This window comes from Myxine glutinosa, chromosome 2 (assembly GCF_964187855.1).
Source record: "Myxine glutinosa chromosome 2, kmMyxGlut1.1, whole genome shotgun sequence".
In the NCBI taxonomy this organism is placed as follows: domain Eukaryota; kingdom Metazoa; phylum Chordata; class Myxini; order Myxiniformes; family Myxinidae; genus Myxine; species Myxine glutinosa.
The window spans coordinates 88,068,570-88,084,401 of NC_136262.1; the positions used below are offsets into that span (position 1 = coordinate 88,068,570).

Here is a 15,832-nt window from a genome sequence, read left to right on the forward strand (position 1 = left end):
TTAGACGGTGCCGCGAACGATGCCAAACGCGGGGTCGATGCACGGCCCCACGTCAACTTGACGTCTCCACCGGGCAGGTACACGTCCCGGTAATTCCTCTCGCCAGACAGGCTTCGGAACGCCGCTTTTCCACGCAGCGCAAGGTCGATCCCACCTTCTGTCGGAGCGGGGCGAGGAAGAATACTCGTCCTTTTTTCCTCGTGTCTTTTTCTCTTCCGTTTCCGGTCACTTCCGTTTCCGGCCACTTGTTCAGAAGGGCTCCTGACCCTCCAATCACAACAACCCTTAATATACTACACACGGATAAGCAAAGACCTGAATGGTAATCCACATACATTCACATAAATATGTAACAATACATCTTCGGATGAAGCACTAGTGGATTCGTTATGCTATAAGCCAATTGATTATGAAAATATTTTGTGATAATCTTTTATTGATTTTAATTATACAATTAATCAATCAATTAGCGTGCACCTCTCCCTTCCAATGCAGCCTCAATGAGCCGCACTGCGGTATTGCCAGGCGCCACGGCAATGCCGCGCTGTAGGATATTTAATTATTTGGCATGGGGGCGGTGTACTTTGAATGTATGTGTACTTGTTGTACACCGCTCCTTTCCTATGCCATCTCCAGGCATTGCAAATCGTCATTGCCGGGCACCAAAGGGGGCTCGGCAGTGACGCACGCTGAAAGAGAGTACTCAGTTTTCACTCTGGTTTCTTTCTTGTTGTACACCGCTCCTTTCCTATGCCATCTCCAGGCATTGCAAATCGTCATTGCCGGGCACCAAAGGGGGCTCGGCAGTGACGCACGCTGAAAGAGAGTACTCAGTTTTCACTCTGGTTTCTTGCTTGTTGTACACCGCTCCTTTCCTATGCCATCTCCAGGCATTGCAAATCGTCATTGCCGGGCACCAAAGGGGGCTCGGCAGTGACGCACGCTGAAAGAGAGTACTCAGTTTTCACTCTGGTTGTTTGTTTGTTTTCTTTCTTGGTTGTCCGGGCGATATCTCAGCCATCCTTTGAGCTAGGAAGCTGAAATTTCGGCACAGTAGTGAGCAAGTCCTTTGTCAAATACGGTATTTTTTGTTTTTTGAATAATCAATTAATTGAGGAGTTATTTAATTATTAGCGTTTAATTAAGTACTTATTTAATTAATTAAATTTCATTTCTCTTCTGACCATTATTAACTCAGGCACCTTTTGAGTTAGGAAGCTGATATTTGGACATGCCAATGACCAGGTGATTTGGCTGCAAAGGATATTTTTGATTTATTAATTAATCAATTAATCGATAAATTATTTAATTATTCGATTAATGCCAAAAAAATTTTTTTTTTTAAAGTTACAGATTCTGATGAAATAGTGGTAGTTTATGTGTTCTCTGACCAAATTGATTAATAAATTTAATTTTTTTATGATTATTATTTATTTATTTTCATTATTAATCATTTATTTATTTTCTTTCTCATTTGGCCAATATCTCAGGCACCTTTTGAGCTGGGAAGCTAATATTTGGACATGAGTGACCAAGTGATGTGGCTATCAAGGATATTGTACACCGCTCCTTTCCTATGCCATCTCCAGGCATTGCAAATCGTCATTGCTGGGCACCGAAGGGGGCTCGGCAGTGACGCACGCTGAAAGAGAGTACTCAGTTTTCACTCTGGTTTCTTGTTTGTTTGTTTTCTTGGTTGTTTTCTTGTTGTACACCGCTCCTTTCCTATGCCATCTCCAGGCATTGCAAATCGTCATTGCCGGGCACCAAAGGGGGCTCGGCAGTGACGCACGCTGAAAGAGAGTACTCAGTTTTCACTCTGGTTTCTTTCTTGTTTGTTTGTTTTCTTGGTTGTCCGGACGATATCTCAGCCATCCTTTGAGCTAGGAAGCTGAAATTTCGGCACAGTAGTGAGCAAGTCCTTTGTCAAATACGGTATTTTTTGTTTTTTGAATAATCAATTAATTGAGGAGTTATTTAATTATTAGCGTTTAATTAAGTACTTATTTAATTAATTAAATTTCATTTCTCTTCTGACCATTATTAACTCAGGCACCTTTTGAGTTAGGAAGCTGATATTTGGACATGCCAATGACCAGGTGATTTGGCTGCAAAGGATATTTTTGATTTATTAATTAATCAATTAATCGATTAATTATTTAATTATTCGATTAATGACAAAAAAAATTTTTTTTTTAAAGTTACAGATTCTGATGAAATAGTGGTAGTTTATGTGTTCTCTGACCAAATTGATTAATAATTTAATTTTTTATGATTATTATTTATTTATTTTCATTATTAATCATTTATTTATTTTCTTTCTCATTTGGCCAATATCTCAGGTACCTTTTGAGCTGGGAAGCTAATATTTGGACATGAGTGACCAAGTGATGTGGCTATCAAGGATATTTTTGATTTATTGATTAATCATTTCATCTATTAAGTATTTATTGATTAATCGATTAATTATTTATTGAGTAATCAATTAATTATTTAATTTTTTATAAATGACTTATTTAATTAAATTTCTAAAAGATACATCTTCGGACAAAGCACTACTGCTTTAGTTATGCGATTAGCCAATTGATTATGAAAATATTTTGTGATAATCTTTTATTGATTTTAATTATACAATTAATCAATCAATTAGTGTACACCTCTCCCTCCCAATGCAGCCTCAATGAGCTGCACTGCGGTATTGCCGGGCGCCGGAGGCGCCCCGGCAATGCTGCGCTGCAGCATATTTAATTATTTGGCATGGGGCGGTGTACTTTGAATGTATGTGTACTTGTTTGTTTTCTTTCTTGGTTGTCCGGACGATATCTCAGCCATCCTTTGAGCTAGGAAGCTGAAATTTCGGCACAGTAGTGAGCAAGTCCTTTGTCAAATACGGTATTTTTTGTTTTTTGAATAATCAATTAATTGAGGAGTTATTTAATTATTAGCGTTTAATTAAGTACTTATTTAATTAATTAAATTTCATTTCTCTTCTGACCATTATTAACTCAGGCACCTTTTGAGTTAGGAAGCTGATATTTGGACATGCCAATGACCAGGTGATTTGGCTGCAAAGGATATTTTTGATTTATTAATTAATCAATTAATCGATTAATTATTTAATTATTCGATTAATGACAAAAAATTTTTTTTTTTTTAAGTTACAGATTCTGATGAAATAGTGGTAGTTTATGTGTTCTCTGACCAAATTGATTAATAATTTAATTTTTTTATGATTATTATTTATTTATTTTCATTATTAATCATTTATTTATTTTCTTTCTCATTTGGCCAATATCTCAGGCACCTTTTGAGCTGGGAAGCTAATATTTGGACATGAGTGACCAAGTGATGTGGCCATCAAGGATATTTTTGATTTATTGATTAATCATTTCATCTATTAAGTATTTATTGATTAATCGATTAATTATTTATTGAGTAATCAATTAATTATTTAATTTTTTATAAATGACTTATTTAATTAAATTTCTAAAAGATACATCTTCGGATGAAGCACTACTGGTTTAGTTATGCGATTAGCCAATTGATTATGAAAATATTTTGTGATAATCTTTTATTGATTTTAATTATACAATTAATCAATCAATTAGTGTACACCTCTCCCTCCCAATGCAGCCTCAATGAGCTGCACTGCGGTATTGCCGGGCGCCGGAGGCGCCCCGGCAATGCCGCGCTGCAGCATATTTAATTATTTGGCATGGGGCGGTGTACTTTGAATGTATGTGTACTTGTTGTACACCGCTCCTTTCCTATGCCACCTCCAGGCATTGCAAATCGTCATTGCCGGGCACCGAAGGGGGCTCGGCAGTGACGCACGCTGAAAGAGAGTACTCAGTTTTCACTCTGGTTTCTTGTTTGTTTTCTTGGTTGTCCGGACGATATCTCAGCCATCCTTTGAGCTAGGAAGCTGAAATTTCGGCACAGTAGTGAGCAAGTCCTTTGTCAAATACGGTATTTTTTGTTTTTTGAATAATCAATTAATTGAGGAGTTATTTAATTATTAGCGTTTAATTAAGTACTTATTTAATTAATTAAATTTCATTTATCTTCTGACCATTATTAACTCAGGCACCTTTTGAGTTAGGAAGCTGATATTTGGACATGCCAATGACCAGGTGATTTGGCTGCAAAAGATATTTTTGATTTATTAATTAATCAATTAATCGATTAATTATTTAATTATTCGATTAATGACAAAAAAAATTTTTTTTTTAAAGTTACAGATTCTGATGAAATAGTGGTAGTTTATGTGTTCTCTGACCAAATTGATTAATAATTTAATTTTTTTATGATTATTATTTATTTATTTTCATTATTAATCATTTATTTATTTTCTTTCTCATTTGGCCAATATCTCAGGCACCTTTTGAGCTGGGAAGCTAATATTTGGACATGAGTGACCAAGTGATGTGGCTATCAAGGATATTTTTGATTTATTGATTAATCATTTCATCTATTAAGTATTTATTGATTAATCGATTAATTATTTATTGAGTAATCAATTAATTATTTAATTTTTTATAAATGACTTATTTAATTAAATTTCTAAAAGATACATCTTCGGATGAAGCACTAGTGGTTTAGTTATGCGATTAGCCAATTGATTATGAAAATATTTTGTGATAATCTTTTATTGATTTTAATTATACAATTAATCAATCAATTAGTGTACACCTCTCCCTCCCAATGCAGCCTCAATGAGCTGCACTGCGGTATTGCCGGGCGCCAGAGGCGCCCCGGCAATGCCGCGCTGCAGCATATTTAATTATTTGGCATGGGGCGGTGTACTTTGAATGTATGTGTACTTGTTTTCTTGTTTGTTTGTTTTCTTTCTTGGTTGTCCGGGCGATATCTCAGCCATCCTTTGAGCTAGGAAGCTGAAATTTCGGCACAGTAGTGAGCAAGTCCTTTGTCAAATACGGTATTTTTTGTTTTTTGAATAATCAATTAATTGAGGAGTTATTTAATTATTAGCGTTTAATTAAGTACTCATTTAATTAATTAAATTTCATTTCTCTTCTGACCATTATTAACTCAGGCACCTTTTGAGTTAGGAAGCTGATATTTGGACATGCCAATGACCAGGTGATTTGGCTGCAAAGGATATTTTTGATTTATTAATTAATCAATTAATCGATTAATTATTTAATTATTCGATTAATGACAAAAAATTTTTTTTTTTTAAAGTTACAGATTCTGATGAAATAGTGGTAGTTTATGTGTTCTCTGACCAAATTGATTAATAATTTCATTTTTTTATGATTATTATTTATTTATTTTCATTATTAATCATTTATTTATTTTCTTTCTCATTTGGCCAATATCTCAGGCACCTTTTGAGCTGGGAAGCTAATATTTGGACATGAGTGACCAAGTGATGTGGCTATCAAGGATATTTTTGATTTATTGATTAATCATTTCATCTATTAAGTATTTATTGATTAATCGATTAATTATTTATTGAGTAATCAATTAATTATTTAATTTTTTATAAATGACTTATTTAATTAAATTTCTAAAAGATACATCTTCGGATGAAGCACTACTGGTTTAGTTATGCGATTAGCCAATTGATTATGAAAATATTTTGTGATAATCTTTTATTGATTTTAATTATACAATTAATCAATCAATTAGTGCACACCTCTCCCTCCCAATGCAGCCTCAATGAGCTGCACTGCGGTATTGCCAGGCGCCGGAGGCGCCCCGGCAATGCCGCGCTGCAGCATATTTAATTATTTGGCATGGGGCGGTGTACTTTGAATGTATGTGTACTTGTTTGTTTTCTTGTTTGTTTGTTTTCTTTCTTGGTTGTCCGGACGATATCTCAGCCATCCTTTGAGCTAGGAAGCTGAAATTTCGGCACAAGAGTGAGCAAGTCCTTTGTCAAAAACGGTATTTTTTTTTTTTGATTAATCAATAAATTGAGGAGTTATTTAATTATTAGCGATTAATTAAGTACTTATTTAATTAATCAAATTTCCTTTCTCTTCTGACCATTAACTCAGGCACCTTTTGAGTTAGGAAGCTGATATTTGGACATGCCAATGACCAGGTGATTTGGCTGCAAAGGATATTTTTGATTTATTAATTAATCAATTAATCGATTAATTATTTAATTATTCGATTAATGACAAAAAATTTTTTTTTTTAAAGTTACAGATTCTGATGAAATAGTGGTAGTTTATGTGTTCTCTGACCAAATTGATTAATAATTTAATTTTTTTATGATTATTATTTATTTATTTTCATTATTAATCATTTATTTATTTTCTTTCTCATTTGGCCAATATCTCAGGCACCTTTTGAGCTGGGAAGCTAATATTTGGACATGAGTGACCAAGTGATGTGGCTATCAAGGATATTTTTGATTTATTGATTAATCATTTCATCTATTAATTATTTATTGATTAATCGATTAATTATTTATTGAGTAATCAATTAATTATTTAATTTTTTATAAATGACTTATTTAATTAAATTTCTAAAAGATACATCTTCGGATGAAGCACTAGTGCTTTAGGTATGCTATTAGCCAATTGATTATGAAAATATTTTATGATCATTTATATATTTAAATTTCACAATTAATCAATCAATTATTGTACTCCTCTCCCTCCCAATGCAGCCTTAATGAGCTGCACTGCGGTATTGCCGGGCGCCGGAGGCGCCCCGGCAATGCCGCGCTGCAGCATATTTAATTATTTGGCATGGGGCGGTGTACTTTGAATGTATTTGTACTTGTTGTACACCGCTCCTTTCCTTTGCCATCTCCAGGCATTGCAAATCGTCATTGCCGGGCACCAAAGGGGGCTCGGCAGTGACGCACGCTGAAAGAGAGTACTCAGTTTTCACTCTGGTTGTTTGTTGTACACCGCTCCTTTCCTATGCCATCTCCAGGCATTGCAAATCGTCATTGCCGGGCACCAAAGGGGGCTCGGCAGTGACGCACGCTGAAAGAGAGTACTCAGTTTTCACTCTGGTTTCTTGTTTTCTTTCTTGGTTGTCCGGACGATATCTCAGCCATCCTTTGAGCTAGGAAGCTGAAATTTCGGCACAGTCGTGAGCAAGTCCTTTGTCAAATACGGTATTTTTTGTTTTTTGAATAATCAATTAATTGAGGAGTTATTTAATTATTAGCGTTTAATTAAGTACTTATTTAATTAATTAAATTTCATTTCTCTTCTGACCATTATTAACTCAGGCACCTTTTGAGTTAGGAAGCTGATATTTGGACATGCCAATGACCAGGTGATTTGGCTGCAAAGGATATTTTTGATTTATTAATTAATCAATTAATCGATTAATTATTTAATTATTCGATTAATGACCCAAAAAAAAATTTTTTTTAAGTTACAGATTCTGATGAAATAGTGGTAGTTTATGTGTTCTCTGACCAAATTGATTACCAATTTAATTTTTTTATGATTATTATTTATTTATTTTCATTATTAATCATTTATTTATTTTCTTTCTCATTTGGCCAATATCTCAGGCACCTTTTGAGCTGGGAAGCTAATATTTGGACATAAGTGACCAAGTGATGTGGCTATCAAGGATATTTTTGATTTATTGATTAATCATTTCATCTATTAATTATTTATTGATTAATCGATTAATTATTTATTGAGTAATCAATTAATTATTTAATTTTTTATAAATGACTTATTTAATTAAATTTCTAAAAGATACATCTTCGGATGAAGCACTAGTGGTTTAGTTATGCGATTAGCCAATTGATTATGAAAATATTTTGTGATAATCTTTTATTGATTTTAATTATACAATTAATCAATCAATTAGTGTACACCTCTCCCTCCCAATGCAGCCTTAATGAGCTGCACTGCGGTATTGCCGGGCGCCGGAGGCGCCCCGGCAATGCCGCGCTGCAGCATATTTAATTATTTGGCATGGGGCGGTGTACTTTGAATGTATGTGTACTTGTTTGTTTTCTTTCTTGGTTGTCCGGGCGATATCTCAGCCATCCTTTGAGCTAGGAAGCTGAAATTTCGGCACAGTCGTGAGCAAGTCCTTTGTCAAATACGGTATTTTTTGTTTTTTGAATAATCAATTAATTGAGGAGTTATTTAATTATTAGCGTTTAATTAAGTACTTATTTAATTAATTAAATTTCATTTCTCTTCTGACCATTATTAACTCAGGCACCTTTTGAGTTAGGAAGCTGATATTTGGACATGCCAATGACCAGGTGATTTGGCTGCAAAGGATATTTTTGATTTATTAATTAATCAATTAATCGATTAATTATTTAATTATTCGATTAATGACCCAAAAAAATTTTTTTTTTAAGTTACAGATTCTGATGAAATAGTGGTAGTTTATGTGTTCTCTGACCAAATTGATTACCAATTTAATTTTTTTATGATTATTATTTATTTATTTTCATTATTAATCATTTATTTATTTTCTTTCTCATTTGGCCAATATCTCAGGCACCTTTTGAGCTGGGAAGCTAATATTTGGACATAAGTGACCAAGTGATGTGGCTATCAAGGATATTTTTGATTTATTGATTAATCATTTCATCTATTAATTATTTATTGATTAATCGATTAATTATTTATTGAGTAATCAATTAATTATTTAATTTTTTATAAATGACTTATTTAATTAAATTTCTAAAAGATACATCTTCGGATGAAGCACTAGTGGTTTAGTTATGCGATTAGCCAATTGATTATGAAAATATTTTGTGATAATCTTTTATTGATTTTAATTATACAATTAATCAATCAATTAGTGTACACCTCTCCCTCCCAATGCAGCCTTAATGAGCTGCACTGCGGTATTGCCGGGCGCCGGAGGCGCCCCGGCAATGCCGCGCTGCAGCATATTTAATTATTTGGCATGGGGGCGGTGTACTTTGAATGTATCTGTACTTGTTTTCTTGTTTAATTTCTTTCTTGTTTGTTTGTTTGTTTGTTTGTACGGGCGATATCTCAGCCATCCTTTGAGCTAGGAAGCTGAAATTTCGGCACAATAGTGAGCAAGTCCTTTGTCAAAAACGGTATTTTTTGTTTTTTGATTAATCAATTAATTGATGAGTTATTTAATTATTAGCGATTAATTAAGTACTTATTTAATTAATTAAATTTCCTTTCTCTTCTGACCATTAACTCAGCCACCTTTTGAGTTGGGAAGCTGATATTTGGACATGCCAATGACCAGGTGATTTGGCTGCAAAGGCTATTTTTGATTTATTAATTAATCAATCAATTAATCGATTAATTATTTGAATAATGACTAATTTTTTTTTTTTTTAAAGTTACAGATTCTGATGAAATGGTGGTGGTTTATGTGTTCTATGACTGAATTGATAAATAATTTATTTTTTTATGATTATTATTTATTTATTTTCATTATTAATCATTTATTTATTTTCATTCTCATTTGGCCAATATCTCAGGCACCTTTTGAGCTCGGAAGCTAATATTTGGACATGAGTGACCAAGTGATGTGGCTATCAAGGATATTTTTGATTTATTGATTAATCATTTAATCAATTCATTATTTATTGATTAATCGATGAATTACTTATTGATTCATCAATTAATTATTTAATTTTTTATTAATGACTTATTTGATTAAATTTCTAAAAGATACATCTTCGGATGAAGCACTAGTGGTTTTGTTATGGTATTTAGCCAATTGATTAAGAAAATATTTTGTGATAATCTTTTATTGATTTTAATTACACAATTAATCAATCAATTAGTGTACACCTCTCCCTCCCAATGCAGCATCTATGAGCTGCACTGCGGTATTGCCGGGCGCCGGAGGCGCCCCGGCAATGCCGCGCTGTAGGATATTTAATTATTTGGCACTAGCCGAAACCCGTGGAACATCCACGGAAGGGAGGATGTGGTGTATGGATAGAGTGTACCATTATGGATGGCATAGAGGTTTTGCTTGTCCGAGTAAGAGTTAGGAAGAAAGATGAGAATGAAGAGTGCGTATATGAACAACGATCACCGGCACAAATGCATGCTCTGGATTGTCCACTCAGTGGACGGCTTGCTTTCGCCTTTGCCTGTCCAATCAGCGGACGGCTTGCTTCGCCTTCGCACAGCAGACACCGATACGATGGCGTCGTAAGATGGCGTCGTATCGGCAGTTAATCGGATGCTTTTGGGCCCCAACGTCGGCTAATTCAGATTTTTCGAGTATGGCTGTACGTGATAAACAAAGAGCGCGGTTCGTAGATCGTAAATCCATTAGTGCCGTGGGCATCGGGTCACTGGGTGTGGCGTAAAAGGGATAACAAAGTCGAGTGCTTACGCTATTATTATTGTTGATTTTCGAAAGAACAAATCAGAAATGAATCCCCTTTTTATTGGCCGTGCTGAGGTTGAAATTGTAGATTCCTTTAAATTCCTCGGTATCTATTTCTGATGATCCAGACTGAGTATGAATATCGATCATTGTGTGAAGAAGGCACATCAGCGGTTGTAAAAGTTTTCATGTGAGCTCTACTGTTGTTGTGAAATTTTATCAGCAGTGACCGAGAGTGTATTGACACCGTCCACCACTGTCTGCTTTGGTAGCAGCACAAAATCTGCAAGGGAAAAAATTGCACTGTGTTGTTAAAACAGCATCGGTAATTCGTCCGCAATGCAGACGGAATAAACGCAGAGTTATTGATGTCCACGGCGCAGATGCACGATGATAGATAAGGCTGCTCTATAAGCAGCGTGCATTGAATGGAGACAAAGAGCACCAATGACATGGAAAAACAGCTGGTGAAAGAATAGCTGGAGTGTCGGCAGGCTCGAACCACAGGTGACAAGCAGCACAGCCTGACGTTACGAGGCTCACAAGACATAATTACCCTTCGCACGAAGGCTTACAGGCGGTCACTGAAGGAGACTCCGGTGTCAAAGTCCCAGAATATCATCGAGTGCGCAAAAGGCTGCAGAAAAAGTGGTGAAATGACCGAGCCACCTGTGCAGCCACAAATATGAATGGCCGTCACAAGGACGTCATCAAACACTGGTTTATTTATTGATTTCTTTTTTTGTATACAAGATCGAGGCTCATGTAAGAGCTACCACAATAAAGGGAGGAGGAGACCAGATGGGGAGAGAGAGGGAAGCACTCAAGCACAACAGTAGAGAACACGGTCATCGGGAGATCTGTGGGAGGGAGAGGGCTGGCGGGAGGGGGTTGGGGGAGGGAAGGGGTACTATGACCAGGGAAGGGGTAGTTTATAAAACAAATTGACACTACTAGGAATTTCAGGAATGAAGTCGGAGATTGAAAGAGGTGGATTTGGGGTATATTAACGGGGGGTAGAAAAGATCAAGGTTTTGAATAGGGCAAGACAAGAGATGGTGATGAACAGCTGTTTTAAAGACCTGGAGGGATGAGTGGGATTGAAGAGAGTGAGGGAGTTTGTTCCAGAGGTGGGAAAAAAAGAGGAATGAAAGAGTGAAGGTGAGCAGAGAGTCTTGATTTTGGCAATTTCACCATAAGAGGGTTGCTGGCAGTTCTTGTGCGTCCTGCAGGAATATTTGGGGGACACAGCACAGACAGAGCAGGGGAGCTAGGCCGAGAGGAGTCAGTTGAAGACAGAAAGTCCACCAACCTGCGTGCGCTGAGAGTGAAAGGCCCTCAGAATCGGCTTCATCGTGGGAGATTCCAATGATCCTGAAAGATTTGGTTTCAACAGCGTGAAGCCTAGCTAGGTGTGAGGCAGGAGCACCAGCCCAGAGGGGAGAGCAGTATTCCATTGAGGTGCGGATCAAAGCCTTGTATGTGGTAAGGAGCTCATAGGTGCCAAGGAAGGACTTCGCACGACGGAGGATGCCCAGTCGGCGACTGCCTTTGGAGGCCAGCTTGGAAATGTGGTTCATCAGGAAATGTGGTTGAGGCAGGGAATTGCTTTCTCTGTTCAAACTCGTTTCCAATGTTGCTCAAACAACTCACAAACAAACAAAATATGCTAATCATTCGAAGGAAAGTTGGAATTAAAATGAAAACTTCATTATAAAGGAAAAATGGGTAGATATTGTGTTGGTTGATCTCACCTGTGTGATAATCCGATCAATTCCATTTGATGACCAGACGTAGTTCCTTGGGTCTGAGTGCAGAAATTCCCTGAGGAGATAGGTGTGGGAGAGGAGGGAGACGGAAAGGGATAGAGGGAATTACTCAACCACAAATGCCTGACATTTCAGAGTACATTAAAGAGTCAACCACAAACTGTGGACTGGCACCACATGACGATCAGACGAGGTAGGACAGGAAAATTGCCTCCTCCATGAAGGTTACTAAGCCAGTCGGGTTTTTGCAAACAATCTGACAGAAACTTGTTAAGTTGCCTGAAACAAGTACGGTTTCCAGACACTGAAAATACAAATAATCAATATTGCAGCCTCAAGTTTGATTCAAAGCTGAAACTGTTGCCTTAAGTTGGATAACCCGACTCGGCGGCATCCTGGTTAGAATGTTTGCTTTGACCCCGGGAGGCCAGTAGTTCGATTCCGAACCAACAGAGTCATACCAAAATCGGTATTGCACTGCCTCCTCAATTGGTGTTCGGCATTTAGAGGATGGAGCGTGAATAAAGCAAGTGGGTGGGCATAAATTGGGTGTGGGAAGAGGGAGGAGTTGGAGGAGATGAGGGGTGTAACATATGGTGTATACAGCGTAACAAATATGGCATCTCAGATACCCAGAATGCCCCAGAAGATCCCATCTATCTATAATTCCAGCAATCTCTGTGTGTCTGTCTGTGTGTCTGTGTGTCTGTGACCGCTGTTTCTCGACAACCACGGGTCCGATATACTTGAAACTTGCCAGGTATATTGCTGGGGACCCGAGGATGTGCCTTTTCAAGGTTTGTAATTAATCGGACAAGTACCTACCGAGCTATGTCCAAAAAACGCTTCAACCAATCAGAGAGCAGCGAGCTATCACGTGTGCCGAACCGTTAATGCAATGCAAGCGTTAATGCGTTAATGCAAGGCTTTTCTTTTTTTCCCTCTTCTCTTTCTACTTTTCCTTGCGATTAAATTGCAAACAGCCAAAATACGTTGGCGCTAATTGAATAATTGGCCATTAACACTAAAATAATCGTAACTGCGATATGCCAACTTCCGGACAGTGCAGCCTTCCATGTTGTTGTTGTTTGCAGCAGCTGTTTGCAGCAAGGCAAGGCTTTTCTTTTTTTCCCTCTTCTCTTTCTACTTTTCCTTGCGATTAAATTGCAAAAAGCCAAAATACGTTGGCGATAATTGAATAAATGGGCATTAATAGATAGATAGATAGATATGCGATATGCGAACTTCCGGACAGTGTGCGCGTTACGAGCTGACCGCCATTACGGTACGTAATTCGATTTCTTATGCGCATTATTTCTCCCAATTCAGTCAGAGCGAAGGGCGGAAGCGAAGAGCGTTGTTATTTTTTGTTTACGGGCGTACGGGCGGGGTAGAGCGTACGGGTAGCGTTTTTTTTTTTTTTTGGCAAGGAACGGGCACCCACGTACGGGCAATGCCCTAGTTAGATTAAATAATAATAATAATAAAACATCAATTTTTATTATTTCTTCTCATGATGAGGAGCCATTAAATAAATGGATTTCATTCCACTACCAGCATATATGTCTGTGTTTATAGGATGCATGCGTAGACACGTAATGTTGAATAGAGGGCTCGGAAATCCGTCTTACAACCCAGTGAAAATATTTCCACTTTCTCCATGTAACTTCAGTCATGTGAAAAAGTAAGTACACCCCATGTAAAGTTTTGACTTTGTCAACATGTTTCAACATACAGCTATTTGATCTTCATTTCAACAATATTTATAGATAAAGGTGATATACTATAACAAATATCATGAAACATTTACATTTTGTAGTCCATTGTATAATTTAAATAAACATAAATGCAAATTTCGCATGTGGAAAAAGTAAGTACACCCTTGGCTCGAACAGGTGGTATTGCCCCCTTTGGCAGAAACAACCTCAAGGAGGCGTTTCTTATAACGGTCTACCAGTCTGTGACATCGACTGGGAGAAATTTTTGCCGACTCCTCCATGCAGAATTCTTTCAGCTGTGCGATGTTTGAGGGGTTTCTTGCATGCACAGCTCGTTTCGAATCCCCCCAAAACATCTCGATGGGATTTAGATCCGGGCTTTGACTTGCCCATTCCAGAACCCTCCATTTCTTTCTTTTCAGCCATTCCTTGGTGGATTTACTGGTATGTTTAGGGTCATTGTCATGTTGCAAGGTCCACCTTTGGTTGAGCTTCAACTTTCCAACAGATGGCCTCACATTATCCTCAAACACCCTCTGGTACAATGAAGAATTCATAGTGGATTCTATGATGGTGAGCTGCCCAGGCCCTGATGCAGCAAAGCTGCCCCAAACCATAATATTTCCACCAAGATGCTTTACAGTTGGTATCAGGTTCTTGTGGTCAAATGCTGTCTTTGGTTTCACCAAACATGTCTTCTGGTACTGTGGCCAAATAGCTCTACCTTTGACTCATCTGTCCAGAGCACATTGTTCCAGAAGTGCTGGTCTTTGCCTAGGTGTTCATTGGCAAACTTTAGTCTTGCCATGATGTTCTTTCTGGACAGCAAAGGATTCCTCTTGGCACACCTCCCATGTAGATCAAATTTGTGCAGCCTCTTTCTAATGGTAGACTCGTGCACGTTGACATCAACAGTGGCAAGAGCTACCTGTAGGTCCCGTGATGACATTCTGGGGTTCTTAGAGACTTCTTTCAGCATCTTGCGGTCTGCTCTCGAGCTGAACTTGCTGGGGCGGCCTGGCCTGAACAAGTTGGCAGTTGTTTGGAATCTTCTCCACTTGCAGATGATCTTCCGGACAGTCGAATGATTGATTTCAAATTGTTTGGAGATCTTTTTAAATCCCTTGCCAGACTCGTAGGCATCTATAACCTTCTTTCTGAAGGCCTCAGAGAGCTCTTTTGATGTAGGCATGGTGACGCCGCACACTTCAACAACAAAGAGCAAACCAAACTAAATGTTTGAGGTTTAAATAAGACAGGTTCATCCAAGATCCTCTCTAACGATGTTCTAATCATTTGCACCTGAGCTGGTGCACCTGATTCTCATTTTAGGTGTTTGAAGTAGTGATAAATGTAGGGGTGTGCTTACGTTTTCACATGACTGTAAATGTGTAAATGCTTGTTATAATAGTACATACTGTACAAAGAACAAAGACAGGAAATACAAAGCTTGACTTCCAGCTCTGATATCAGACAAACAAACTTGATCCAACATTTCAACTCTGTCTTCTGTCCACTCCATCATTGATTTGACTTTGATGAAACATACTCATTACAGAGCGTTTGTGCTGCCAAAGCAGTTTATTGGCAAGGGTGGTTTGCCATTGCCTTCCCAGCGTTGTTTGTCCATGCTCTATTATAAATGCATTAGGTGTGTGTGTGTGTGTGTGTGTGTGTGTGTGTGTGTGTGTGTGTGTGTGTGTGTGTGTGTGGGTGTGTGTGTCATGTGTTTTGTGGAGATCTACTGGTGCTTTCTTATGTGGAATGTGACACACCAAAATGATCGTTATGATCTCCTGAGTTCATTAGGCTAATTAACTGCAAAGAACCTGGAAGAATTTCCATGTTTCTGAACATGCACTATGTTAAGGTGTATAGAGCAGTTAAGTAGGTCCTCCCATAGTATGGCATTCTAATTACAAAATGACAAAGTGGAAGACGCAAGGCGGCCATCTTGGATTTTGACATGGCGACCCAATTTTCAATAGTGTTCTTCCTTATGTGTAGATAGACCCACACACCGGATTAGAAGTT

General features: G+C 37.6%; 1 protein-coding gene across 5 annotated transcripts in view; it reads right to left on the bottom strand.

Moving 5' to 3' along the window:
* Window positions 1–15,832, bottom strand: part of LOC137421616 (E3 ubiquitin-protein ligase RNF115) — a 100,321-nt gene that overhangs the window by 19,109 nt on the left and 65,380 nt on the right. For all 5 annotated transcript variants that reach the window (XM_068107844.2, XM_078771196.1, XM_068107846.2 and 2 more), the window contains one exon: window positions 12,066–12,135. In XM_068107844.2, the coding sequence (XP_067963945.1) occupies window positions 12,066–12,135 (70 nt within the window). The remainder of the gene's footprint in view (window positions 1–12,065; window positions 12,136–15,832) is intronic.